This window comes from Pogona vitticeps, chromosome 4 (genome assembly GCF_051106095.1).
Source record: "Pogona vitticeps strain Pit_001003342236 chromosome 4, PviZW2.1, whole genome shotgun sequence".
Taxonomy (NCBI): Eukaryota; Metazoa; Chordata; class Lepidosauria; order Squamata; family Agamidae; genus Pogona; species Pogona vitticeps.
This window is the reverse complement of record NC_135786.1, coordinates 204,090,754-204,118,386: the sequence shown is the minus strand read 5'-3', so window position 1 is coordinate 204,118,386 and position 27,633 is coordinate 204,090,754. Positions and strand designations below refer to the sequence as shown.

General features: G+C 39.0%; 1 protein-coding gene across 1 annotated transcript; it reads right to left on the bottom strand.

Moving 5' to 3' along the window:
* Nucleotides 1–469: 469 nt before the first annotated feature.
* PI15 (peptidase inhibitor 15) lies at nt 470–26,591 on the bottom strand. The gene is made up of 6 exons (XM_020787561.3): nt 26,364–26,591; nt 25,536–25,866; nt 9,617–9,735; nt 8,453–8,585; nt 8,223–8,338; nt 470–6,985 (listed from the first exon to the last, which is right to left on the bottom strand). The coding sequence occupies exons 2-6, from the start codon at nt 25,806–25,808 to the stop codon at nt 6,850–6,852; spliced, it is 777 nt and encodes a 258-aa protein (XP_020643220.1). The 5' UTR covers nt 25,809–25,866; nt 26,364–26,591; the 3' UTR covers nt 470–6,849.
* Between the last annotated feature and the right edge of the window lie 1,042 nt (nt 26,592–27,633).

Here is a 27,633-nt window from a genome sequence, read left to right as displayed (position 1 = left end):
AAAGCCACATTAAAAAAACAGCTTGTGTAAATCTGGTTTTATGCACAGAGAGCTGGAAACCATTGCTGTGATTGTGGCTGCTGGAAAAATGCAGCTATAATCACAGACAAATAAGACTGTGGATTGGCATTTTAAAGTCCTGTAATTGGACACTTCTATTTCCCCCCCAATGATCTTTTCACCCCAACCCCTGGAAGCTACCATTGTCAACACTGTTTGTTGACTAACTGAATGATTACCTCTTATTGTCTGTTTTTGGTCAATATGCCTATGCAAAATGATGCTTTCATAAGAATATTTATCTAAGCCAGCACACATCAAATAGTATGTTTGGTACGAGAGACACAAGAATGGGACATACATTCTATTATTTCGTACAACCTGTTGCTGCTGTCCCAGTGGGAAACTTTCCCAGGTTTTGGGGTCTGAGGAAGTAGGGGGACCAAGAATAACCATAAAATCTAGGAAATACTGACCATTTTACTTTTATTTAAATGCATAGTCTTATACGTTCACTCAAAATGATCTGTACTTTTCTATTTCCACAAGATCAAGGACAGTGAATATAATATTCATCATAATTCATAAGATTATCATCATAGTATATAAAATTAAGTTTATTCATTGCAACACCCGTGTCAAACAATGAATTGCATTTTCCTGAAATATTAATGTTGTCACAACAAAGTAATTGAAAAGATAAAATGGAAACAGGATGTTTTGTTTATAAATACAAAAGAAATAGACCCCCCCTGGTTAATTCTAGGTAACAAGAACCATATGATCTGTTGCAGGTTTGAAAGCCACCTTCTTCCAATCCTGAAAACATTGTCTGCAAAGGACACAAGTTTAAGTTAGTTTAGGGATGCTTTAGCTTTTCAGATTTTCAGACTATAGTGCCCCCTATAATCTAGTACCATTGGAGCTTCAAAGTCCAAAAATATGAAGGCCAATCATTCCCTAAGGCTGCATATATAAATCTCAGCCCTGTATGCTTCCTTGATTCATGTACACGATTGGCTGCAGGAAAGTGATATGAAGTAGTTTCAGCATCTATTTTCAAAATAAGAAAACATCCATTTTCAACTAACTGTCTGAAATCCTGTTGCCATTTGTGCAATTTTAGGCAAAACCTGCCACAAGTGAAAAGACCTCTGTAGACATTATCCGTTGCATGCCAAGTTGTATGACTCAATAAGCAACATATGGAGATTCCTTAATTTACAGCAATTTGCATCTAAATGTTGCACTGTTTGCATAGCTATGCAATGGAATTTCAGTCACTATGAATTGCTATTATGTGTGCACTAGCATGAAGTATGGTTAGTTTTAACTATGGCTTGTCCAAACAGGCCAACTTCAAACAATAGTATGCAACCCTGTTTTATTCAAACAATAGTATGCAACCCTGTTTTATTATTTATGCAGTTGAAAACTGTAGCTCAGGACTCTTTCCCAGTTTCAAATTAGAAACTGCAATTAGGTGAAAATGAAAGCAGAGTTTTCCAATTTCCTCCTGGCAACCACAGAGGTAGATGGTTGAGGGAAGTGAGGAATAGCTTCATGGACATAACTTTGAACTGTTTTTAACTTAATACAAAGGTACTGTGGTAACAAAGAGAAAAGACTGTGTAAATTGAGATGTACTTGTTGTTTGCAGAAAAATAGCCCATCTTCTATTAGTGTGGTTTATCAGGATCGTTATTATCCTGAGTTAGATTCTTAGTCCATCTAGCCTAGTGTTGCCAACACTGACTGGCAGAAGCTCTGCAAGGTTTTAGGCAGGGTTTTCCCCTAGCTCCATATGAAGATGGCAATAATTGAACCTAGGATCTTTTCTATGCACAGCTCATGGTTTATCATTTTAGGAAATTTACATTTTACAGTAAAAAGCTATATATTTGAAAACTGAAGTGTCTAAAGAATCATCAGACTTTAGAGACAATATAGCATTGGTTGCTCTGTGATCATGAACTGACAGTTATTTTCATGGGTTCATTATCACATCACTATCATTGTGAATTATTTTGCTGGTTGGGAAAATGCTGAATTAAAGAACAGAGTACAGTTATATTTGGGGTGATTTTTACCTTAGATTAGCATTGTTGGGGATTATTTGGGGCTCTTGTGACTAGAAATACAGAAGTGATCCGAAACCATGCCCACAGTTTTCAAATCACTGAAAGAGAAGACTGTATAATAAATATAAGACTGTAGTCAATGGCTAAGAAAAACTTGTTGCTCACAAGGCATAGAAAGGATTTTTTATTTTGCCCTTTAACAGTTGCAATCATGCATTGAAATGGGTTGACACAGGGAACTGTGAAGGGGCCGGTTGACTGATTAAAAGAAAATGTTAACAATCCGTTCAATGCTCCCAGTTTTTAAAAGTCCATGCAACATAAATTGAGAAACTAGTGGAAAGCATCAGGTTGTGGGAAGCTACACTACAAGTTTGTTGAAGGCCAGTGTAGAATTGCCCCCACAATTTCATTAGCAAACATACACAATTTTGCCTTGAGCTAAGCTACTCTATCAGGCCCCATTGATACTGGCCATATAAAGAAATGAACATTTTTCAGCCTTTCTTTTATAGAGCAAGTGGGTTTCTACATTTAAGGAAAACTTTCTATAGGATTTATTTGGGGTAAAGGGCTTAAAGGAACTCAGGGAACTCAGACATCTATCACGGGGTCATGAACATGGGTCACCGAAAGAGAAGGAAAAGAAAATTGCATTAACTAAGAGTTTGGGGGAAAACAAAGATATCACAATGGTTCTGTAAGACAGTGACTAAAATTGGATGAGTATGAGCCTTTTGAAACTGGGAGAAAATTGCAAGTATCAGATTCTCCCTCCTTTTTCTTCTTGTTTGAATTAGAAACATATAAGTAAACATGTCTAAAACATGGTATGTTTGATAAATGCACAATGGTCAAGTTGCTTCATGGGAAGCTTATCTGCCACTCCTGATCTTCTCATTGAGAGTCCAAGGAAAATAGTTTAAAATTCACTGATATAAACTGAAAGAAAACTGACTGTATTATTGCCATTTGGCTAAACAGAACTGAGAGGCTGGTACCCTACTGAGGGAACATGGAGCAGAAGACTAATCACAATAAGCATTCAACCCTCTTGACAGGGTCCCCGTGGTGTCACTGGCCACATGCTCAATCTCATAACCAGTGTGAGAATGAGCGTGTGAAGGCAAACCTTGCAGAGCATGACTTCCCTCTCCCTCCAGGCTCCTTCAACAGGACGCTGGTTTTACAAAACTTACATGATTACAAGAGAAAGGTCACTCTCTAGTCATGTAAGTCAACTATCAGATGCACTGAAAGACAAAAAAACATGTAGCTTATGGATCTGTATCATTGCAACTGAAAAAGGAATTTTGCTGAGCTTTGGGGAAGGGTGTTCAACTGAACCTTCTGCCTTTTAAAAAACAAGCTGCTCATATGAAATAGCTTATGTCATATTTGTTTCCTGTTGCTGTTAATTAACAGTATGTTTGTAATGTGTAAGTGGGTAAGGCCCAGCTCCACTGAAAGAAAGGTCAGAATATTATCACTGTTTTCAATAAAGCTGGGGTCTCACCCTATGTTAGCACCATTGTTGTACACTGTGGAAAGACCTGCGCACCTGTTCTGATGATACTAGAAAAGTTTCTTTGCCTATATTGTTAAAAGATAGTATCCCACAGAATCAGCTTATCCGTACCAATGTAAAACAAGAACATTAAACAATAACATATACTGTATGTGTGTCTGAATAGGTAGACAGATAGATGAAGACATTATATTATATATATTTCATAACAGTTTCATCTACATTACAGAATCATATATTTACAATTGCTAACTCTTGTTTAGAAAGCACATGACACTGGTTTTACAATTTTAACTTAAACATTTCCCCCAATATTAAAATTACATAGATTTTCAGCCGTGCCTACCACTCCTCTAAAAAGGCAGATCAAATAGCTTATTTTACCTAGCTAAAATTGGCAACTGGACTACCTTGAGGAGAATTTTATATTTGAGTGTCTGTGTGTGTTTTTTGTCAACATGTTGCCAATTATGAGAGACAAAATTTGCATTCTGTCTTCACAGAGCTGTTCCTTGACTACCAACTTGCCATTTGGTTGTGGAACACACATAGCAGCGCTCTGTGAAGGATACACATAATAGCCAGTCTAGGCAAATTTTGTATTTTGACTGGCTGGATATATCATCCTTCCCTCAGGGTCCAATTCTTGGAATCCACAGGCTAGGCTTTTCACATCATTGGTGTTGAACAGGACCTTGGTCCTAAACATCACTCACCCTAACCCTGTAATAATTTACTTCTGCCATTCGAATCAGTGGGAATGGTGTGGCTCTCCAGAGGTTCTTGAACTGCAACCATCACCACCTCTTGCCAGACTAGCTAATGTTGAAAGATTATGGATGTTTCAGTCCAAAAACATCTGGAGAGTTGCACATTCCCTACCCCGGATATTTATATTAGGCTTCCTTTCCTGACCATACTCATTGCATTGGGCCTACTGCTAGCTCTGCCTCCAAATTTGCCCATACATTATCAGAACACCACTGCCTCTGGATAACCCAATCATGTGGTAATCCTTTCTCATGGATTGAATCTGTGCTTTTAAAATAGTAAAAAATATAAACTCGTGTTATTTTAAAGACTCTAGCCACAGAATTTCTCTTTTGGCCCATACCTATTCCATTTTCCTTTTCATTCTGGCAAGCTTCATTTCACAGCTACTAATCAAGTGAAACTGACTGACTGTTCCATCTAACAGAACAGAAGTAAGCCTAAATTAGATTTTAAAGTTAGTACACCATTAGAACTGGGCTTCCTTGAAACGATAAAAGATGTTTGGCTGTCCTAGCATGAGCCTGCTTCACTCCACATTTTGCCAATTAGCCATCAGGATTGGTCATCAGGAAGTGAAACTGGGGCTCATCTACTATTTGTTTTGAAGGAACAGTGTAATCAGAGCATCAAATGATATAATAGCAGGAAATACGCCTAAAACTAAATGGTGTTACTAAAGTGGGTCCAACTTTTTCAGAAAGAAAAATAATACACATTGAACACAGTTTTCTACCTACTAGGAAGGAACATAACAGTTCCATCTGAACTGCTGCACATACACGTATTGTACATTTTAGACTACTTTACATTAGCATGGCAGCGGGGAGCACCAATTCAAGTAGTGCAGAATCCAGCACCTTAGGACTCCCTCTGGCTTTGGGTAATACCAACTGGAAAAAGAAAACATGACATGGCAGAAAGACAGTTGCCAGGTCATCTGTCTCTCTTGTCATGTCTGGGATGTTTCTTTAGCTAAAGCAACATAATATTGATACCATCACAGATGAAGTTATTTCCTTGCATTAGACCAGAATTTCTTTGTAAGCAATGAAATAAACTTGGACCTAAACCTCTTGTACTGTTAGATTTTGGAACAAGAAACCTGTACAGATATATCCCTGCTGAATTAAAGCTTTTTTCTTCTAAATTATCTGACATGTTTTTTATTAAACATATAAAATTGTTTTGTATTACTGCTTTGCTCATTCTAACAAATAACACACATACACACACACACACACACATGGCTAGATTGAGTTGTTATTCACACACGATAAGACACATACAACTAGGGTGAGTTGTTATTCCCACCTGAGAACATCCATCAAATGAACATACATAAATCCCATTGATGTATGAGTCTACTCTGGTTTGAATGAACTACTAGCTTTAAACCCAAGAAATATCCCACACATCAGGGTTAAGTTATGAGCTGCAGGCACTTGTCCCTCGATTTTTGAGAGTTGCACTCACTGCCATGACCCTGTTGTAGTTGTTTAGTCATCAAGACTCTTTGTGACCCCATGGACCAGAGCACGCCAGGCCCTCCTGTCTTCCACTGCCTCCCAGAGTTTGGTCAAATTCATGTTGGTCGCTTTGATGACCCTGTCCATCCATCTCATCCTCTGTCATCCCCTTCTCCTCTGGCCCCTTCTCCATGACCTTGTACCCTTTACAAAATTCTTACAAAAACAGGGTTTTATTTACTAAAAAAAGCTGTTTGCACTTTTAGTGATCAACATTCAAGAAGCAATAATTGGGGAAGGTGCCCAGCAGTGCTAAAGCCCCCTCACAACATTGTGAAATTCCCTCTAAAGAGCCGAAGGGGATGTTTGAACCAATTTTAAAAACCCAATTTGAGAAGTGGGGTGCTGGGGGGCACTCCAGGCCCCCTGTTAGGTTCGATGCAACCCACAGACTGGGTACGGTCCACTCTACCATTAATTATATTATTCTACTGAACCATTTTGTGTTTGCTAAACTATTTGCCACATATGAAAGAGTGGATATCTTTTTTAGAAGAAAACATCCATGAAACCCAAAGTATTTCATATAGTTAGTTGAAATAGGGTAACCAACCCTATTAAGCTGGAGTACTCATAAATGAAATAATTTTTTAAAATTGGCTTCTAATTTAATCACTTTAAATCCCAGGACCCTGAATTTGGTACAGCAATATAGCTTGCTACTTGGCATTTCTGGATCTTTTCTTGTTTTCAATACACACAACCCATCTCCATCTATCAGATAGGGGATGGTCTGGAAGCTCCTTAATCTTTTCAGCAGTGGTAGTGAAACATATGCTACATCATAAAGGCAAATCTTTCAGTCTATTACACAACATATGTTATAACAGTAAATTACAATGTACATATATATATATACATACAATATGTGCAAACTTCATATACAAGAGTTTGATGTACACTTGTTTGACTTCAACAGTAATCAGAATGTTGCACAGTTTTACTTAAACCAGTATAAGTAATTCGATGTCACTCCTGGAAAGCAAAGATTGTTAGTGCACGATCCTCCGTAGCTGGGGGGACAAGCAGAACATGGAACCCCAACTTTATAGGGTGCTTCTCCAATCCAGTTCCCCCTAAAAACAAAGCAGAATGATGTAATTACTATTTAGAAGTAACTTTAAAATGCCTTTCTATAAGTTCACTAATATTTTTGCTCACTTGTTCTATGCAAGGCTGAACCTGTTTTGTACTTTGATGAAGTAGATGCACAAAGTCTGATTCAGGCATTGTACAAGTTCTGTATATGTTTAGAGGGGAGTGTTTAGTTCCCCTCTAGGCGCATACAAGTCATTGGCTTGTGTAATGCCTGAACAGAACAACTGAATAAAGAACTGAGCTTAATTAGCTCCTACAACAGGCAACAAAGGGTTGAACATTCATGGAGAAAGCTGCAAGGACTCTGAGATGAAGAATGAGTTTTTCAGTAGTGGTGGGATGGGAATTTTATATCTTTACCTCTTCTTATGAATGGGAAATGCAGATCAAATTAAAACAAGGTGCAGAATAACTCAAAAAACCATACAATTACAAATTGAATTTGCAAAAAATAACTATGTTGGATTATCTTAAAATATGGTGCTTTTTGCTATCTGTTGTTTTTTTAAAATATATCTGCAAGTGGACCTTTAATTATGCTTTACTTTGCTGATAATATTTTCCCTCCTGAGACCTCTCTGCTCCTCCCGTCACTAAAATCAGAAATGTACGAGGCTTATTAGAATCTCTGTGACTATTTTTTAATCATTTATTACTCAAGATAGGCACTTAACTCTGGTTTGGTGGTTTGGCATGGTTCAGAAGATCAGCTCCACAGGTGTTGAATGGGTGCTGCAGATTCTGTGCCCTGTCTCCTCTTGTGGACACATAACACCTCCCGCATAACACCTGTGGGTCCAATTCTCCAAAACACACCAAACTGCCAAACCATAGTAATTGCCCATCTCTGTTCATCACTCCAAAGTACAAACAGTAAAACATTGTTTTTATGTAAATGTTATTAGACCACTACACCATATCCATGTTTGTCACTATTTTGATATACTCCTTGTATTCTGAAGAATACATAATGGAGGCAAAGACTACCCAATATAAAAGATCAGGGCTGAGAACCTGAAATTGGCTCTCTCAGATCTCAGATACAACAGGTAGCAAAGAGAAAAACACTAGCAATGGTATTTGCAAATACACATTATGTGAAAAAGATGACCTGAAGACATGCAACAATTTGAAGAACAAGGTGGAAGACTGTTCGGTTGGCCCAAAAAAGGTGCCCTGTGTGCTTTCAAAGTAGAGGGAATGAAATCAACTTACTTAGGGGCATAGTTGCATACCAAATACACAGCTCGTCGCCAAATCGAGCCCCAGACATTCATATTGTTGCACGTCTGGATTGCACAGCCTATTCGATTGGAAGTAGCCCAGACCATCTAGAGAAATCACAAGTAATTTCCTTCTATTAAAAGATGCACATGAAAAGCAACACTCCCAATCACAGAGGCCCACACTCTGAACTGAAGTATGACACAGTGGGATCAAGTCACCTGAGTATAATGTGTACACATAGGTCCATAGCATCTCATTGGACACCTCGGATTGCAGTCCTGAGGGTAAGGGAATGCATAGTCTTTCACTTCATCATACCATGGCTTCACCAGCTGGAGAATAGATCGATACCTGGGGATGATTAAACTCAGAATGAGGAGCAGAATTTAAAACAGTGGTTCCCAACCTTGGGTCCCCATATGTTCTTGGACTAAAACTCCCAGGTTTTCACCACCAGCTGTGCTGACCAGGATTTCTGGGAACTGCAGTCTAAGAACATCCAGGGACTCAAGTTTGGGAAGCACCAATTTAGAATGTTTAGTATGGTTAGCATTTTTAAAAGATGTATTGTAATAAATAATTGCATTTTATGGTAACCCTTTCCAGGGTTTTGTAGGTACAGACTATGCAGGAGTGGTTTACCATTGTCCTGGGTATACTCTGGGACTATGTAACTTGCCCATGGCAATAAATACTGCCTTTTCGTTTGGGAGACATAGTGGGGAATTAAACCCCTGATTCCTGGTGCCACAGCCAGATATTCTGACTCACTGAGCTATCTAACCAGCTCAAGACATAGGCTGCCTAATGGGTACTTTCTTTATGTAATCAGCTATAAATAAGGGTGAATTGACTTCTTAGAGAATGACAGGCAGTACTCTTTCTATGATTTGATCTACTATTCCATAATTTGGCTCTAGGAAGGACTAAAATAAACATATTTCCCATTTAGATGCTAACAAGTTGCTCTTTGCTGTCTCCTGTTCATGTGAAACATGAACTACAGTTTCCATAATTCCCCTACCCAACATAGTTATCATTCTGGCTGTGTGATTCTAAGAAATGTAGTCCAAAATAAATATCACCTGGTGCTTCTTCCTGTTTTCCTTGATGCAGACTGTTTTATTTCTTATTAATTCAAGATTTATATCCTGCAAGACTGAAGACTTCTAACAATATCATAACATGCAAACGTCTGTATGCACAGACAACAGCTTAAACTAACATGGACATTATTTGACTATGTTGTATTTCCTGCCTCTTTGGACCTCTCCATCAATACCACTACATTGTGTTAAACTATTGCCTTGATGCAGAGCTGAGCACATGCTGGCCATACTCTCATTTATTAAATACAGTAATTTCACAAAGTATCTGCTTACCGTCCAGTCCGTACAGACAGATTTTGACCCAGGAATCTCAATAAATAAGATGGCCCATGGTCCCAAATGCAGGTAGCAGCCCAAGCTTCAGCAGATTTTGCTAGATTTTCATCCCATACCTGGTAAAACATATATTCTTAATTATGCTGCACACTAAGAAGAGGAGAACTCAAAAATATCAATTATAATGAATAAAACTTGAGAAAGAAAGAGTTGGTGGCAGATACTTGGATAAAATTCTAGTACCTCCTCCAATCTGGTTGGTTGATTCTTTTATGGTTTTTACTCCAACCAGACAGGTTAATTAAACATAATGAAAGTGAATTGGCTAACTAAGGATGCTGCCCTAAACACTGATAAGAGAATAAATTCCAGCTGAAAAAGAGAGACTTTGGATTATGCTGTCAAACAGAACATTTACTACATTTCTGTTCCACCCATCCTCAAGCTGCAGAGTCACACCACAACTTTTGTGAAATAGTTCAAGCTAACGTAAATGACAGACAGAGGCCCAACTATAATATTCTACATAAACACACATTCCTCTGCCTTTCAAAACCTTGTCTCAAAGCTCAGCTCTGAAATAATATTATAGCATAGTGCTAATATAGCATATTTTATAGTTGCATTTAAATTGTTGCTTATATTTTTGCAGTATTCCCCTTGCTCCCCTCCAGTCAGATTACAAGCTACTGGAAGAAGTCAAGAGGGACCCTAACAAGATCTAGAACTATAAGGAACTCTGGCTCAGCTTCTTGGTTTGAGCTGGAAGATGGAGAAGTTGACAGTAGATCATGTAATGCATCAGATGGAAAGGAGTATTCTGCTAAGTAGGCAAAGGCTACACACACACACACACACACTTTGTATGTACCTTTCATATCTTTCATAACAATTTTATAGTTAAATATTGTGACGTAGTACCAGTGTAAGTGGGTATGCTGGCAGACTCATTTCTCTATTATTATTATTATTGTTGTTGTTGTTGTTGTGGTTGTGGTTGTGGTTGTGGTTGTGGTTGTTGTGGTTGTTGTGGTTGGTTGGTTGGTTTGTTTGTTTGTTTGTTTGTTTATTGTTTATTGTTTATTGTTTATTGTTTATTGTTATTACTATTGTTGTTGTTCTTTTGTTGTTTTGTTGTTGTTCTTTTGTTGTTTTGTTGTTGTTGTTGTTGTCGCCGTTGTCGTTGTCGTTGTCTGCCATCAAGTAAATTTTGATTTATGGCAATCTTTTCCCAGATTTTCTAAGTACAGAGCACACAGAAGTGGTTTACTGTTCTCTTCTCAGTTTTCCTTCACTCCTACTTGTTATTATCCTCTGGAGAATTTTTGTGTGCCTCTTTTTGTACCTCACACAATCATTTGCTACTGAACAGTATTAAGAGTCTGTAACTGACAAAACAACAAAGACAATGAAAAATCTTCTATAAGTGTTGTGTTTTGGGATCAATCTTGCTGTATCCTTCCAGGTTTTCGTAGTAGACTGGTGGATGCAACAGCAGCTGTTACAGGTGACTTCCCTCCCTCCAATTAGCATGGATGCGGTGGTAATTGGGAGGGGGGCGGAAACCTTCAATGAGAGGCGGGGGGTTTTATGTATATATACGCGCGCGTGTGTGTATGTTCTTTTATCCAGTAAAGTTGTGTGGTACTACTGCTGCGTTGTGACTCTTATTCGGCGTCAATATTCCATTATCTAACAATAAGTTTGGCAGGGAGGGTAATACTTTTCATGGATCTTGGCTTGCTTTTCAACATTTCATCAACATTCCTGAGGCACCCTTTTCTTTAATTTCAATGTCTGGTTGGCAGAGGGTGGAGTTCTTCTCCAAACGCCAAGAAGATCCCAAGGCCTGCCCATCACTGCTATAACACCTCTCTTGTGTAAGACGAGCATAAGAGCTACCAGGAAGTAAAGAGCATTCAACTGTCATAAGGGCACAAATACATTCACAAGCATCTAAAAGTAAAGATATGTCTGGGATTAAAATTCCACATTTGTCTCAGGATTTCTAGGGACAATGTCCTTTAAATGCAGTTTTCACCACATGAGATCAATTAATGCAGTGTTATTAACTGAAAGAGGCCTAAAATCACATGCCTTTGAATTGCTTCAAATTTGAACGTGACTGTACAACATCAATGGGGTGCCAATATGATGATATAGAGTCTTGAGTTCCTTGATACACTGAACAGTAGAATCTCATAATGCAGGATCTTTCTTCATTTGAAACTCAGAGAGTAACAGGACATCCACAGTACTAAAACAATAACATATGCCTAATTCTGATGGCTGTGTTTTAGAAGAGGCCTGGTTGCATTTATTTTGGGCTGAATGATTTCTTAAAAAGCATTCCACTAATATTAAATTTGCATGTGGTACATATCCATCCAATCAAACTAGTTTTAGAAGAACTGGAAAGAAGGATGTGTGCCAAAGACATTTTAAATAGGCCATTCCTTTTTTTAAAATGGTTCAAGAAGTCCTTTGTACAAAGAAGAGATCGTTTCCAATGTCTATTTGTGATTCAAATGGTTCTGTGGTCTTTCATTATTAACACATTTCCAGCCTTGCTTCTTTTTTAATATCTTCCGTAACAAATTTTAGGTCAGTTTCGGGCTGGCTGATGACACAGAAAGCCATCCCATGGGTTATATCATTTGGGCCATGGGAAAGAGTGCCAGCTTAAAAACCAAAGCTTTCTACACATTCTCCATGTTCACATACCATTAAAAGCATCATACAGACTTGGCTAGGTCAGCTAGATGGCTATACATTTATTCACATTCAGCTCTTGCACAATAAACATTCTATAGATATATTCCGGTCAAGGTTCACTTTTTGGAATTTACTTCGGCTTCGGAAATCTGGGCAAAATAAAAGAATGTCATTATGACCTTGTTAAATTTCTTGGCTGACACTGAAGCTCTTCTGTTGTTGCCTTTCTCCTTTCAGAACCTAGAAAGGATACTGCTGGATTGAAGTATCCTTTGGTCCATTCAGTTAACTGAATACCAATGGGAAATCAACAATTTGGTAATGCTCCCCCACTTAAGTTTCCCAATAATGTTGTTAAGAGGAAGGATAGGGGAGTATTTTGTTTACTCCACATTTTTAAGTGAATCCTCATATTTGCATTTCCTAGACCAGGCTTGTCCAACATGCGGCCCAGGTCAGCTCGTAATGCGCCCCAGTGCAATTTTTCATTTTTAAAGAAATTCCAAAGTTTCAAGTTACACTGCCGGCGCTTGCGGCTGGAATGTGGCCAGGGCATGTCACAACAGTAGAGAGGGAGAGAGGGAAGGAAGGAGTGGGAGGGGAGGGGACAGGGGGGCTGCGTGAATACATTGTGCCATCCCCGTCATTAGGTGGACCCCCTCCCGGCCCCATAAAGCCATCGAAGTTGAAGCTGGCAGCCTCTGCTGTCTGAAATCACAGTCGCAGGTAAGCGCGCTTGGAGCGGGGCTGCGGAGGACAGCTAGGGCTGCCCACCCCATGCAGCCCAAACCAAATATATGTGCAGCCCAAACCAAATTTTCATCTTCTAATGTGACCCAGGGAAGGTGAAAGGTTGGACACCCCTGTCCTAGACTAAAATGCAAACTGGAACACAGCCATCCTTTAGACTGTGCACTTCTAATTTTGAGATACAACTTACTTATCAAAAATGCAAAATAATTTATTTAGTTCAGGGTTCAGGGAACTTTTCTACCTTTTACCGCCCAAAAAATTTATATATGCCGACATTACACCTTTGATTTGAAAGGAAGGAAATCATACATTGTTTAAATTCAAAATCTTATTGAATCTGCAAAGGCTGTGTACTGAACAAGCAGGATGCACCAAATTTAATAAAGATGTACACTATTTTTGCTGGAACATACTGTACACTAGCCATGGGGTTGTATAGGGAGTAGTAAGGTGTTCAACATGGCTAGCAAGTTGCATTAAATTTTTGCTAGCTCGCAGAGGATTTAATTATCATCAGTGGCTGCCAGAGCGGTGCTAGAAATGACGTGCTTGCTAGAGACAGCCAAGGCAGAGTGGGGGAGGGTTTTTTCCCTATACTTTAATCATTCTGTGTCATGGACCAAGAACTCCCAGAAGTACAACTTGGATTTCGAAGGGACAGAGGAACTAGAGACCAAATTGCTAACATGCGCTGGATTATGGAGAAAGCCAGACAGTTCCAGAAAAACATCTACTTCTGCTCCATTGACTATGCAAAAGCCTTTGACTGTGTGGACCACAGCAAACTATGGCAAGTTCTTAAAGAAATGGGAGTGCCTGACCACCTTATCTGTCTCCTGAGAAATCTATACATGGGACAGGAAGCAACAGTTAGAACTGGATATGGAAACACTGATTGGTTCAAAATTGGGAAAGGAGTATGACAAGGCTGTATATTGTCTCTCTGATTATTTAACTTATATGCAGAATACGTCATGCAAAAGGCTGGACTGGATGAATCCCAAACCAGAGTTAAGATTGCCAGAAGAAATATCAACAACCTCAGATATGCAGACGATACCACTCTGATGGCAGAAAGTGTGGAGGAAATAAAGAACCTCATAATGAGGGTGAAAGAGGAGAGCGCCAAAAATGGTCTGAAGCTCAACATCAAAAAAACTAAGATCATGGGCACTGGTCCATTAACCTGCTGGCAAATAGAAGGGGAGGATATTGAGGCAGTGACAGATTTTACTTTCTTGGGTTCCATGATCACAGCAGCCACAAAATTAAAAGACACCTGCTTCTTTGGAGGAAAGCAATGACAAACCTAACCAGCATCTTAAAAAGCAGAGACCTCACCCTGCTGACAAAGGTCCGCATAGTCAAAGCTATGATTTTCCCAGTAGCAATGGATGGAAGTGAGAGCTGGACCATAAAGAAGACTGACTGCTGAAGAATTGATGCTTTTGAATTGTGGTGCTGGAGGAGACTCTTGAGAGTCCCCTGGACTGCAAAGAGAACAAACCTATCCATTTTGAAGGAAATCAACCCTGAGTGCTCACTGGAAGGACAGATCCTGAAGCGGAGGCTCCAATATTTGGCCATCTCATGAGAAGAGAAGACTCCCTGGAAAAGACCCTGATATTAGGAAAGTGTGAAGGCAAGATGAGAAGGGGACGATAGAGGATAACATGGTTAGACAGTGTCATCGAAGCTACCAACATGAATTTGACCCAGCTCCTGGAGGCAGTGGAAGACAGGAGGGCCTGGCATGCTCTGGTCCATGGGGTCATGAAGAGTCAGACACGACTTAATGACTAAAAAACAACAACATTTATAAAGCTTATTAAGTACATTGAAATCCTGGATTTGTTTCCTCCAATATAAACCACCCTCAGAAAAGCAGCTATATATACAACTACATAAAGTGTATACACACATTTAACTTACTTGAAATTTAGTGTTGGAGATGAGTTTTAAAGATATCATGACTTGTCAGAAAGATAAGTAAAGCAAATTAAGTGTGGACTTTCACTAGAAGCTAAAATAACCAAACAAAGGGTACTGTATTACAGTGGCATCATAAGAAGACAAGCTCACTGGAAAAGGCAACAATACAGGAAAAAGTTTAATGCAGTAGGAAAAAACGAAGACTGCACATGAAATGGATTGACTTAATAAAGAAACCCACAGTCTTTTGTTTGGTGCTGCAGTCAAAGTAGGACCAGGAGCAGAAAGACTGGGATTCAGATTTTTGGAATAAACGATGATACTCTGCTTGCTTTGGGGATGAGAAATAGAGAAACATGATTGCTACACACTTCAGACTTCTGCTGTTCTCAGCAGAAACTGCAGAGCTAAATGCAGTGGAGATTAATTTTGGAAGGTTCCTTTTTTCATGGTTTTATGAAATAGTCAAGTCTCTCTCTGTGTGTCTCTCTCTCTTACACACACACACACACACACACACACACACACACACACACACACACACACACACACACACACACACACACACACAAACATTCCTCCCTCAATTTTCAACAAGCAGTTGCTTCAGTTCAGTATGTCAATTTCCTCTCATTACATTTAAACAAGCTTGATGAAGCCACCCGTCCCTCTCTTGCACCTTCCTTCCAGCCTTAATTGAAGCTTTCCTTCCTCCTTGCATCAGTTCCTTTTTCAGTTTTGAATCAGCCTCTCTCTCTCATACACACACACCCTCCCTCTCTCAATTTTCTACATACATTTAAACAAGCTGATGGAGCCACCCGTCCCTCTCTCGCACCTTCCTTCCCTCTTTAACTGGAGCTTTCCCTCATCCTGCTTGCAGTCATCTCCAGTGGAAGCAGTCATTCACAGGCCGGATTGAGTGCCTGGGCTGTTATAGAGCTGTAACCAATCAAGCAGCCTTATCTTCAATCTCTAAAAGAAAGGAGGATTTACAAGTGCCACAGCCAAGGAAGGAGGGAGAGGTGGCTTCCAGTTTGAAGTTCGGCTGCTCATTACCCCCAAGGTTTTTAATTTTACTTCATTTGGGGTAATTTACCCCTGTTCCCCGACCACTGCTTTAGTTTCTTTTACTTTTCAAAAATGTGTAGATCTACAGAAGTTGGATGAAACAGATTTATGATTGCGAGTTTACATATATAGACTGGAAATCACTAGTGATATCACTCTGAACACATCTGATTTCAAACAGCATCAGGTTTGCTTAATGCTTGGACAGAAGACTACTAAGGAACATTATGGAACCCCAGGTAGGGCTCAGGAAAAAGTCCTGGCTGCAGTCATAGGGAGCTGCTGTCAGAACTGACAGTACTGGACAAGATGGACCAATGGTTTTCCTCAGTGTAAGACAGCTTCCTGTGTTCCTACATCAACTAATCATCTTGACATGTAGCCATCAATAGCCTTATTTTGCAATTGTAAAGCAAAGTGTGCTGCTTAAAGCACTCTCCGGTCAGTTTGCAATTAATTATACAGGTTATGTTTCTCCCTCCAACAAGCTGGGTACTCAGTTTTATAAGATGGCAGCAATTCCTCTACCTTTGCATGATTTTACAAACTCCCATCATGTCACCCTTTTCTCCAAGGTAAAAACGTCCAAACACAGTAACCATTTTCTGCATTATTTCTGGCTGTATGGTTGTTGTTTTTTAAATAGTCTTATTCACCAGAAATTATTCAACATTCTGAGTGTGGTTGGGCTAAAGAGCTTTGATATACTGACAGTTTTAATTAAATTCTTTTCATCATTGATCCCCAGATTAAAATTTACTGCAACTGCACCTTGGGCAGACTTCTTTGCAAAGTTATAATATATGGTGAGGTACATCTGACAAAAAGCCAAGGATAGTTGTCTTTGTAATATGAAAGAGTCCAGCAGAATGCTACTCCCATCGGATCAAGACAAACTTTGGGAGCATCTTGAAGTTCTTCTACACCAAGGATGGACAACTGGCTCCCTGCTACTTCCTTTCAAGCAAAGGTTGTTCCTTTTATGTTATATGTTTGGAAAAACATTTTGACTAAAATGTGAATTATTTACATTATTTGCGTATCTAATTAGATCATAAGAAAGCCAGTTCCTGAATGTTATTGTCTTCATTTCATATAGGAATGTTTTTACATAATTGAGATTTAATGTTACTACCTCTGCCTTCTTAGAAGCAAGGGCTACCAATTGCCAGTAGTAAATCTGTTACACAAAATTAGAATTGGAACAGCATTGTTGTGTGTTCTGTAAAAATGTGACTGAGGACATTGTTCATGATGTTACTCAATGCATTACTCAATACACTCTTTATAAGGATCCATGTGAAGAAAGAGTTCAGCTGAGTTCAGGCTCAGGAAGAATTTTATTACAACTGGGGAAAACATATGTTTTCTGTTGTTTGATAATAAAAATATGTTACCTTGTGTGTTTCTTTATTTGTGCTGGCAGCTAGAAAACTGTGAGTTAAATCTGTTCCTAGCCCTGAATGTTCCTTTTGTTTTGCAATGGCTTATAGTAAGGGGGGATAAGTCTTAACTGCGCTGTAAGAAAAGTCTTACGAGCCTATTATCTGCAAATAGTTTTCTTGAATTCGCATTTACTGCACATCTGCCTAATATTTGCATCTGTTGAGTCCAATACTTTGAAGATTCATGTTTTCATTCAGTTTCTGGCTGTTTTCCCACGTGTATTTTCCAATCACATGTAGAAAAAAGAACTAATGGAAGCAACCCTGATACTGGGATTTCATCCAGTGAATTCTTGGTTTGGGATCTAAAGAAGAGCTGCAGATACCCAGAACTAAATGGCTATTAATAAAGTCCTATGCTGTGCCCACCCATAGCTGTTCTTGCAAAGACACAAGTCACTTTTTAAAACTGAACACCTTCTTCTTTAGACAATGGATATTACCGTAGTGAAAACATTCCAAAAACTTTGACTGAATGACTTATTTCTCTGTCCTGCTTGCATACCATTTCTTTTGATCTTTCTCATCATTTTTACAACAATAATGACCAGCTAATAGACCACTCAAAGTAGGGTCAGGCTACTTGATGGCACATTTGCTTATGCAAATTTGTGACTCTACAAATATTTGTTGATTGTGGAAGAAGATAGGAAGGGGTGACCAGAGCTACTTTGTGATCTACAAACCCCAGAACCACAAGGCAGTGTGATCTTGTCTACATATCACCTGCCTACTCATCATGAGTTTTCTTGAATTTGCATTTACTGCACATCTGCCTAATATTTGCATCCGTTGAGCCAATACATGATTATTATGAGGCTAACTGATAAGCAGGTAGATGATCTAAACTTCTATATTTGGCAGTTCAGGGAGCAGCATGCAGCCCCAGGGCCTCTGGCAATCACCCACCACGGCTTTAATTCAATGGTTGACACCCTCTTGCTTAGCATTGTTAGTTGCAACTAGAGTAGGCCCACTGAAGCAATGGAACTTATAGAGACGTTGGTTGGCCAAATCCCCACTGATTCAATAGGCCTACTCCAGTTGCAACTTAGGGCACTAAGCAACAGGATTTCAACCATTATTTCTGAAAAGAACCCTTGTTTACTTGTCCTTCAATGAAAATAACATAAAACATGAATTGTAAGTATTTCCAGTCTGAGCCTTCGTGCACCAGGGTTGGACAACTGTCCTCCAGAGTCACATTTTGTTGCAGCATTAAAAATGAAATAGACCTGCAAAATAGACACCCTCATTGAAAGAGGTGTAAATAATGAAAAAAAAATTGTTCACGAAATCTATTGCGCTTTGTCATTGGAACACCTTTTATCCCAGTCAATGTAGTACATTCAGGAAAAAAAACTATACTATGCCATTTCTCAGCAAACCATCATACAGAGAAATGGAATTGATGTACTCAAGTTGCCAGGAGGCTGTCTGCGTTCAGCAGAGGTGGAGAACTGGAATCTGCAGTGAGTTGTAGCTATTCCTCAATATATTGGAATATTCACAGAATCAGAAACTACCCCACAACTTCACATAAATCCTTGTTAGTTTTGTACTTGTTTGTGATTACAACAAATTGTAACTTTCACCTGCACATATAGTCTTCAACAAAAGCTACAAACAAGAATAACTAAAAGCAATAATAATAATAATAATAATAATAATAATAATAATAATAATAATAATAATAATAATAATAATAATAATAATAATAATAATAATAATAATAATAATAATAATAATAATAATAATAATAATAATAATAATACTTCAAGCACTTGTTGGGTAGTTTACAAGTTAATTATGCAGGCTACATATTGCCCCCCCCCGCAAGCTGGGTACTTATTTTACTGACCTCAGAAGGATAGAAGGCTGAATCAACCTTGAGTCGGCTGACTACCTGGGATTGATTCCTGGGTTGTGAGCAAAGTTTTGGCTGCAGTATAGCAGTTTAAAGCAAAGCAAAGTGTGCTGCTTATATACCACCCCATAGTGCTTCAAGCACTCTCTGGGCGGTTTACAAGTTAATTATGCAGGCTACACATTGCCCCCCCCCCAGCAAGCTGGGTACTCATTTTACCAACCTCAGAAGGATCGAAGGCTGAGTCAACCTTGAGCCGGCTATCTGGGATTGCACCCCAGGTCGTGAGCACAGTTCTGGCTGCAGTACAGTGGTTTAACCACCACTGTGCCATGAGGCACCTATAAACTGCATAATATTTTTGCATAAATTGTGACTTTCAACAAAACTATTAGGACCACCACTTTGTTTTCTGGACTTTTAAAAATTAGAAGCATCGGATGGGTTGTTTTTATGTTTTTGAACAATCACCCAATTCTTTTGTACATTTTTTTTTGCTGTTCAAAAGAAAGGCACCAGTTTTATACAAGACATTCAAAGAGTGAAAATTTTTCTTGTTTCACATTTGCATTGGAAGTAACTTAGCCTGCAAGACTTAAAAATTCCTCATCAAGGTGTCTTGTCTGATAAAGACAATCTATACCAAGAAAATCAAGGAAATTTAAAAGTACGTTTCAATCCCTATTCACAACTCACACAGTGCAGGTTTTCTTTTCTTTTTTCACCCAGGAGGAGGAGGATTATTATGCAAATCCTTTGCAAAACAGCTGTCCAAATTAGATTCTTGGCACAGACTGCCATCATCCCCCTTCCCTTCTGTCAGATTGATAGATTTCACTTTCATGTGCTTCTTAGCCATCTGTAGCTGTCCAAGAAGCTTCAGTTGCTTTAAGATAAACATTATTCTTGTACAATAAAACAATGGCTCTTTCAGAGCTATGTCAATCCTTGAAACAGTAGGTACCAGAATTTTTTCTCATATTGCCTATTTGCAACATTAAAATGCAGTCATTGAAAGCAGCAGTAAAATGAAATTTTATACTTGGTGTGCTGCTGTAGAACACAGTAATTCATCTCCAGAGGGCTCGACTGGCAGGATTACATTACTGGCAGGTGTTCCAGAGTGTGCATTGGCTTTATGAAGCATTCCATGAAGAACTTAAGATGCTGGTCATAACCTATAAAACCCAAAATCACTTGAGTGCTGCACGTATTGGAGGTTAACTCCTTCCTCATAATTAGAAATGGCTAAATAAGTCTACTTCTGGTCTCTGTCAGTTTTATATCTGCAGTCCAGTTTACACATCAGTGGTGGAATTTTTCCCTTATAAAAATAAAAAATACCCAGAGATGGGAGAAGTTGCTTTCTTAGATAGTAAATCCCACAATACTCTAACCAGCATGAGTACTAGCCAAAGTAACGTTTCCCATCTTTGAAAAATCCACATCCGTTTTCACACACAATTTCTTCTTCCACTCCACCAAAGATATCACTTTCTCCTGAAGACCTCAAACTACACTTTTCAATCAGTTTGCAATAGTTTTATAAGTTATTTTTATGCAATCTAAGTAGTCTAAAGCAGGACTGGGAAACCTGTGGCCCAAGATCTAATATCTCCTTGTCTTCTGCCGGTTTCATACAACGTTTGGTCCTCTGTTGGCTGAATTGCTCAATGAATTAGGTATCTGACTTTGTTTAAGAGTTCAATTCCTCACTATGCCTCCCAAGACAAATGGCAGCCTATGTGGCCTTGGCCAAACTGAACATTCCTGGCAGCAGCCCCAGAAGAAGGGAATAGTAAACCACTTCTGAGTACTCTATGCCTAGGGTGAGTACTATCACCATGAGCATAAATTGACTTGACAGTAGGTAATTATTGGCCCTCTGCAAAGAATGTGTTCATGCTAGCAAAATACATTAATCTTGCCAAATTCACTCCTCATGCAGAAAGGTGGAACATCTATACATATGAATAGACTCCCCAGAACTGGTCAATGGACTTCCAATGAGTAATTACTCAGCTCCGTGTCTGTAAGGATTGTTTCTGCTCATCAACGTATATGCAGATCCACAAGTAAATTTCAATAGTCTGTTCTGCTTTCTTATCTTTGATTAGCTAATTTCCATGAAAAATCCATCTCCAGTCCAGAAAGACATGCAGCTCAATCTGAACTGTTATTCCTTCAGCATTCTTAGTTGGTTACCTCAGCTGGAGTTCTGGGGTTTTGTTTTGTTTTGTTTTTTGTTTTGTTTTTTGTTTGTTTGTTTGTTTTTTGTTTTTTGGTTTTTTTGCCCATACATGCTTTGCTCCACGAGTGCATTGCACTGTAGGTTCTACAGTCTTTAAGTGCATAGAGAGTCATTTTCACGCGTAGGTACTCACACAAATGTACTTAAATCACAGGCATGAATATAATTTGGGGCAATAATTAAAACGCCATGGTACTGCTAACAGTTTGACACAAATGTGAGAATGCACTAAAGTTATTCATATAAATATTGTGATTCAAGAAATTGCTGCCAAAATTTGCACATAAGAAACTGAACATGATGGAATGAACTCATGGACAGAACCTCCTTTCCCACCCACCACCCACCCCCAGTTTTAACACAAAAATATTGTTGAGACATGGCCACACTCCAAAAGCAGAAAAGAAGTTACCATTAGAATGTCATAATTTTGACTTTCTGCTTTTGCTCTGCACTCATCACTGGTTTTATTATACACAAAACAATATGCTTGAGTGTAAATCTGCCAGAAAATTCTACTTTCTAATGCCAGTAGAATTTGGCCTGCTATTTTACAGAAGCACTTTCTTGTACACCTAGCCTGCATGTGTAAGGCACAAAAATTTCAGCTATGAAATGAGATGGGACTCTCAGTTTCCAGAGTCTAATAACAAATTGCTACAACAGATTACTCAAGCTAATGCCTGTGAGCCCTTGGCTGAAGTTAAGTACTGGATATAATAATTCCATTATTCTGTCTCAGATGGACCAGTTCAATTGTTAGGCAGGGTAGCAAATCTGAGGTGCTATGAAATGGCAGCAAATTGTTATTTATTTAATGTTTGTTATTGTTAATGGTATTTTGAGTTCTGGGGAAAAGAAAATATGGTTCTCGGATTCTTTCCCTCATAGGTCAAAATCATTTGCCTGCTTTGGCCAGAATTCTATGTTAATCCCAACTAAAGTAGACACAATGGCTGAAATCCTGTTGTGCAGCTCTGTATGCACATTGGAGATGATGTCATTGTCAAAAGGGACAAGCAGGTTTGGCTATAAACCAGACTGTCAGAAGAATGAAATTAAAATGATGGCATTAAACTGATCCACATGCACAATGGGATGACATCATCATCATTAGTGGCAAATCATCACTGATTAAAGGTGAATTGCTACTGATTAAAGGTAATTTAGGAGTGCACATGACTTATAGACAAACACAGTTTGCTGCTGCTGCAGGTGTCCTCTCCATTGCACACGTGGAACAATATAACGAGAATTCAGCCATTGAATTGAAATGCTTTGTAGATGAATTGACTTGGCATTCAACAGTACACCCAATAGGTCTCTCTAGGTGGGAGTAGCAACAGGCTTTAAGCTTATGTATCTTAATCATGAGATCATCTGATCCCTTACACTCCACAAGCTTAACACTGGCTATATTCCAATAATCTTGCCAATGACTAACTCCTAGCAAGCAAGCATGGTTCTAATAGTGCCAAATGTCTAGGGATAAAAGCTTGAACATTTGACACAGGATTATAAACACTCACAAAATAATGGTATCTGTTCTTGAAATGCCTTGCATATATTACTGCAGCTATTGATATACCTGCTCAGCCATTGGGATGCTTTTCTTTTTCTTGCCATTTCCATTTTTCCTGTATATGTGTCCCAGGGTTTATTTTTGTAATGGAGAAGGAACAAGGGCTATTGATCAAAAAAAAAACAAAAAAAAAAACCATTCTTTCTGACCTACTTTTATCTACCCTTGATATTCTTTAAATATCCAAACTGAATAAAATAATGAGGAACTAGAGAAAAATCTGTTGAACATCTGGGCCAGAGAGTTCATGTGGGATAGTATTTTAGCGTCCATTAGCAGGGTGAAGCACTGCAGGTGTGGGACCATGTGGTCTTTCCCTCTCATATGTCAACCAGATTTCAATATTACTGCTGTGGTGTGAGATCCAGCCAGAGTGAAAACTCAGCCTGGCTTTCCTTACTGCAATTGATATCTAACATCAGCTGCCTTTTGAGGAACAAAGCCAGGAAAAGAAATTAGGCAAACCCATCCTCTATACACAAGGTCAGTTGGGTATTGTCCTTTCTGGTCCATGTTGCCTCTCCTCTGTACAGAAAGTCCAATTATTCCCCATGTGGGGACAGGGTTTATCCTGGATACCATATTTCAAGATATTACTCTTCCTTGATCCCTTCTATACCACTTTTCCTTCTTGTTATGGATCTCATTATATCTATTTTTATTAACTCTTTAAGGGCTATTATAATTTTCAATTAAGGGACTGAATCAAAATTATATTCGTATCCCACTCAGAGCCTTCAAGATATGGTGGGACTGAAACATATATACAGAAACTGTGCTTCAGATATACCTTTTAGAATGATCTTAAGACTACATCTAGGTGTCTTTGTGTGCCCACCAAAGACCCATCCAAGCAGTGCTCAGTTGCTCCTGAACACAGTTGGAGCAGAGCACTTAACCCCATCTCCCTCTTACCTCACATTCTTCACTTTCACAGTGCTAGTTCTGAAAAGGACAAGTTCCTGCCTGTGTGTTGGCTCAACATGTGAACAAGAACCCTAGAAAATCTGGGTTCCTGATAAGGTGTAGAGCCTAAAGGTGAACAGAACTATTCTTCTCTTTGGATGTGGCACTGTAACTATGAAGAAAGCAATGATGGTGGTGAGGTTAGGTTCTTTAGTCATATTCACAGGTTGAAGAAAAGGTGAACAGTTTATGAATCAGACTGTACACAAAGCAGTATCATGACTGTGTAATATCATACTCCTTGGCTGTAATCCCATTTTACATTCCTAGAAATAAGTCTCCTTAAACTTAGTGGGACTTAACTTCTATGTACTTATTCCTAAGTCTAAAGTATAAATTAACATCTCGAGACATATTATGGAACTACATATAGGATACCAGCGTGGTGTAGTTGTTAGAATGTTAACCTAGGAATGCAGAGGTTCTGGTTCAAATCCCCATTTGAACATGGACCAGCTACTAAATCTAAGCTTATGGGGAGGAGGTCCATGTGTCATGACTTGAGTTTCCTGAGGAAAGGCAGAATATAAATGTAAGAAAGTTAATGTGGCATGAGCTTTAATGAGCAATAGTCAACTTTATTAGGAACAGAACAGGCCATTGCATGATAACATAGGTTGATCCATTACACACTTAATCCACCCAAGTACAAAACCAAAGCTAAAATAATAAGACATAATAGCCAGTATCTTAGTAAGGATACTAACATTGCAGAAGTAGTTGGTATATCTAGCAAGGTATCTGTTGTGCAGCTGGTTACACATTCAGATGCACAACCAATGGCATAAGAATGAAGATGCCTCACCAGTCAATGCAGCCACTTCAGCAATATTAGTTGCATACATGGAATTCCTTCATGGGACACTAGCCAATTCAATAAAATTAAATATAACAGCAGCAACAAAACAGCATACAAATATGTAGAAATGTTCCTAAAAATCTATAGTCAAAAATGCCTGGGAAAAAGGGATGATCTTTGCCCAAAATAACTGTATAGTTTTCTGAATCCAATCTCAGTTTTGGTCAGCAGCACGATTCTCAGGTATGCACTATCATGCAGGAGATTACCTCCATTTAGGTGATCCATACACACTTCCAGATAGGCCTACGGTAGTCACATGGCAGCTTATGCCACACCCAGATGTCTACATCATAGGAGGAGGAGGACTGAAAAGCGGTTACAAATCCACACAAAGCTATATAGCACTTTCAAAAGCCATTGGCCTAGGTAACTTCAAAAGAAACATGAAATAACATAGCTTAGTAGTATGGAACCTGAAATTTCTACTTTCCAAATTATAAATGAGTGAAGAATTAAATGGATGCCTACTCACCATATATTCCATGTTGGAGGCAGGTGGGAAGACTTTGCCTCGAACTTGATTGTGATAATCCAGAATAGCAATCATGTCATTCTGTGAAATGTATCGCTTCCTCCTGGCTTTGGGGAGGTTGGGAGGATCCAGATGAGTGTTCAAAGTTGCCTCACCATGTGTGTCATTATTGGCTGACAGGAACAGGTCAGTGGAATTGAGTAACCCTACTGCACTTGTGTCACAGAAAATGGACAGTAAAAGGGCACCACTGAGTGCAGAAATTGCTGTCATTGTGGGGCCAGGGAGAGGAAGAATTCTAGTTTAAGCCAGGAAAGGTAAAGAAGAAGATCTGCAAAGGGGGAAAACAGAGTTAAAGAAATGTAACTGGGTTCACACTGAATCTTTTTCTCTCTCAGATAAATTCTCTCTTCCCCAACATTCCCCAAGTTGATTTAATGCCTGCAGCAAACTTAAAATATTATGTCTCTAGAGAGTCAAATAAAACGTCACTGTGTCTCAGATCACCTAGCAACAGCACACACACACATTACCCTAAGCAATAAAACCAAATATATTTACTCTGGCCCTCTTACTACAACTCCAGAGGCTGCAAAGAGCATCTAACACTCTGAATATGAAAAAGATTAGCATCCATGCTGATCTATAATGAAAAGGGTTTGCACTCACTCTTCCCTTATAAATTAAAAAGCTAAGTAATAGACAAGAGAGATGGGAATACATGGAAGCAGAGGACCTTATTTGCACAGCTTAAATGGAGTCCAGCAAAGTAGGATGTGTGTTAATCAAAATGCATGCAAAGCAAACTGTCTGAGCTCAATGGCTTACCTCTTTGCAGCACCAAAAAGCCCCAGCGTATTGTTCTTCCAAGTTAAACAGCTCTTTGCTCTGCTCTAGTGTGAACCCTTGGAAAGAAGAGTGTGTGTCTTATTACAAACCCTCCAAAAGAGAGGGAGGGAGGGATTGAAAAAAAAACCCTCTGCAAACTTTCTAGCTGCTGGCTACAGGAGCTGTAAGAGCTTTTATATGTTACAGTAAGATACAAAAGAGTAACTCTTTCCAGGAGCTGTACTCTTTCTATTACAGCTAAAAAGAAGGGGTGGAGTTTTGACCAGAAAACACAGTGATTGGGTGCCATCTGGCTTTTATTTTTTTATTTTTATTTTTTTTTAACTGTAAGATTAGGGTATCATCTCACAGCCCTTTCTCCCTGACTGGGACAAAACAGAACCTAAGCCTGTCCTTTCCCCACCACTACCTTCAATCCAACCCACCCAATTTTGCTTTTTTCAGTAGTCATTCAGTTCAGTTCCCTTGTGCTAGTAATCAGGTACACAAGTCCTTATGTACATCGTTTCATGTACAAATTATGTGTGTAGTTTTCCAGCAGACTCCTTTGTATAGTGACTTGGTCAGATGTGCAGGCTTGAAGCAACATAGAAATACTTGCTGCTTCTATTTCTTACTCTGTCACTCGGTTTCTACTGACTAAAATTGACCCTTGAAGCACCACTGCTAACAGTTTATTTTCATTCAGGCAACTCTGAAGCAGGAATGAATAAACTGATAAGTTGAGGAAAGATGCTGGTTACCTGAATGCATGCTGATGGAAAGCTACAGAAGCTGCTTAACTTGAAAGCAAAAGGGGCTCAGGGAAACATCTGGTTCACATTTAGCTGAATATCATTGGAATTATTTAGGCAGGGAATGGTTCAGCCTCTGATACAGCAAAAGCTGAGGGCATAACACCAGGGCCTTGAAGAATGCAACAGCAGCACTAAGGGTTGCCAAGGACCTACAGCCAGCAATCCCATATTATGGGGTTACGGATTGGAGCTCCTTCAATATTAGGCTGAAGCCGTGCCAAATCTGGGAGGCCTGAGGAAATCTTCAAGAACAGACCCCTCAAATGTTAAGCAGAAATATTTTGTGATGTCAGTGGAACAAGGCTATTCACAGGATAAAGTGATGGAAGGAAGAATGAGAAAGGGATCCTAGGTATCATGATATACACAGAGTCTCACCCAGTTTGCCAGTGCATTGGCCTCATGCAAAATTCCAGCAGGAGCTATTGTGAAGGTAACAAACTGTGATTAAA

Coding starts and splice junctions, on each gene's coding strand:
- PI15 (XM_020787561.3), bottom strand. CDS start 25,808: ATGACAGCAATTTCTGCACTCAGTGGTGCCCTTTTACTGTCCATTTTC. Junction 8,586..9,616: donor CTGTCTGTACGGACTGGACG/GTAAGCAGATAC, acceptor AATCATCCCCAG/GTATCGATCTATTCTCCAGC. Junction 8,339..8,452: donor TGTGTACACATTATACTCAG/GTGACTTGATCC, acceptor TGATTTCTCTAG/ATGGTCTGGGCTACTTCCAA.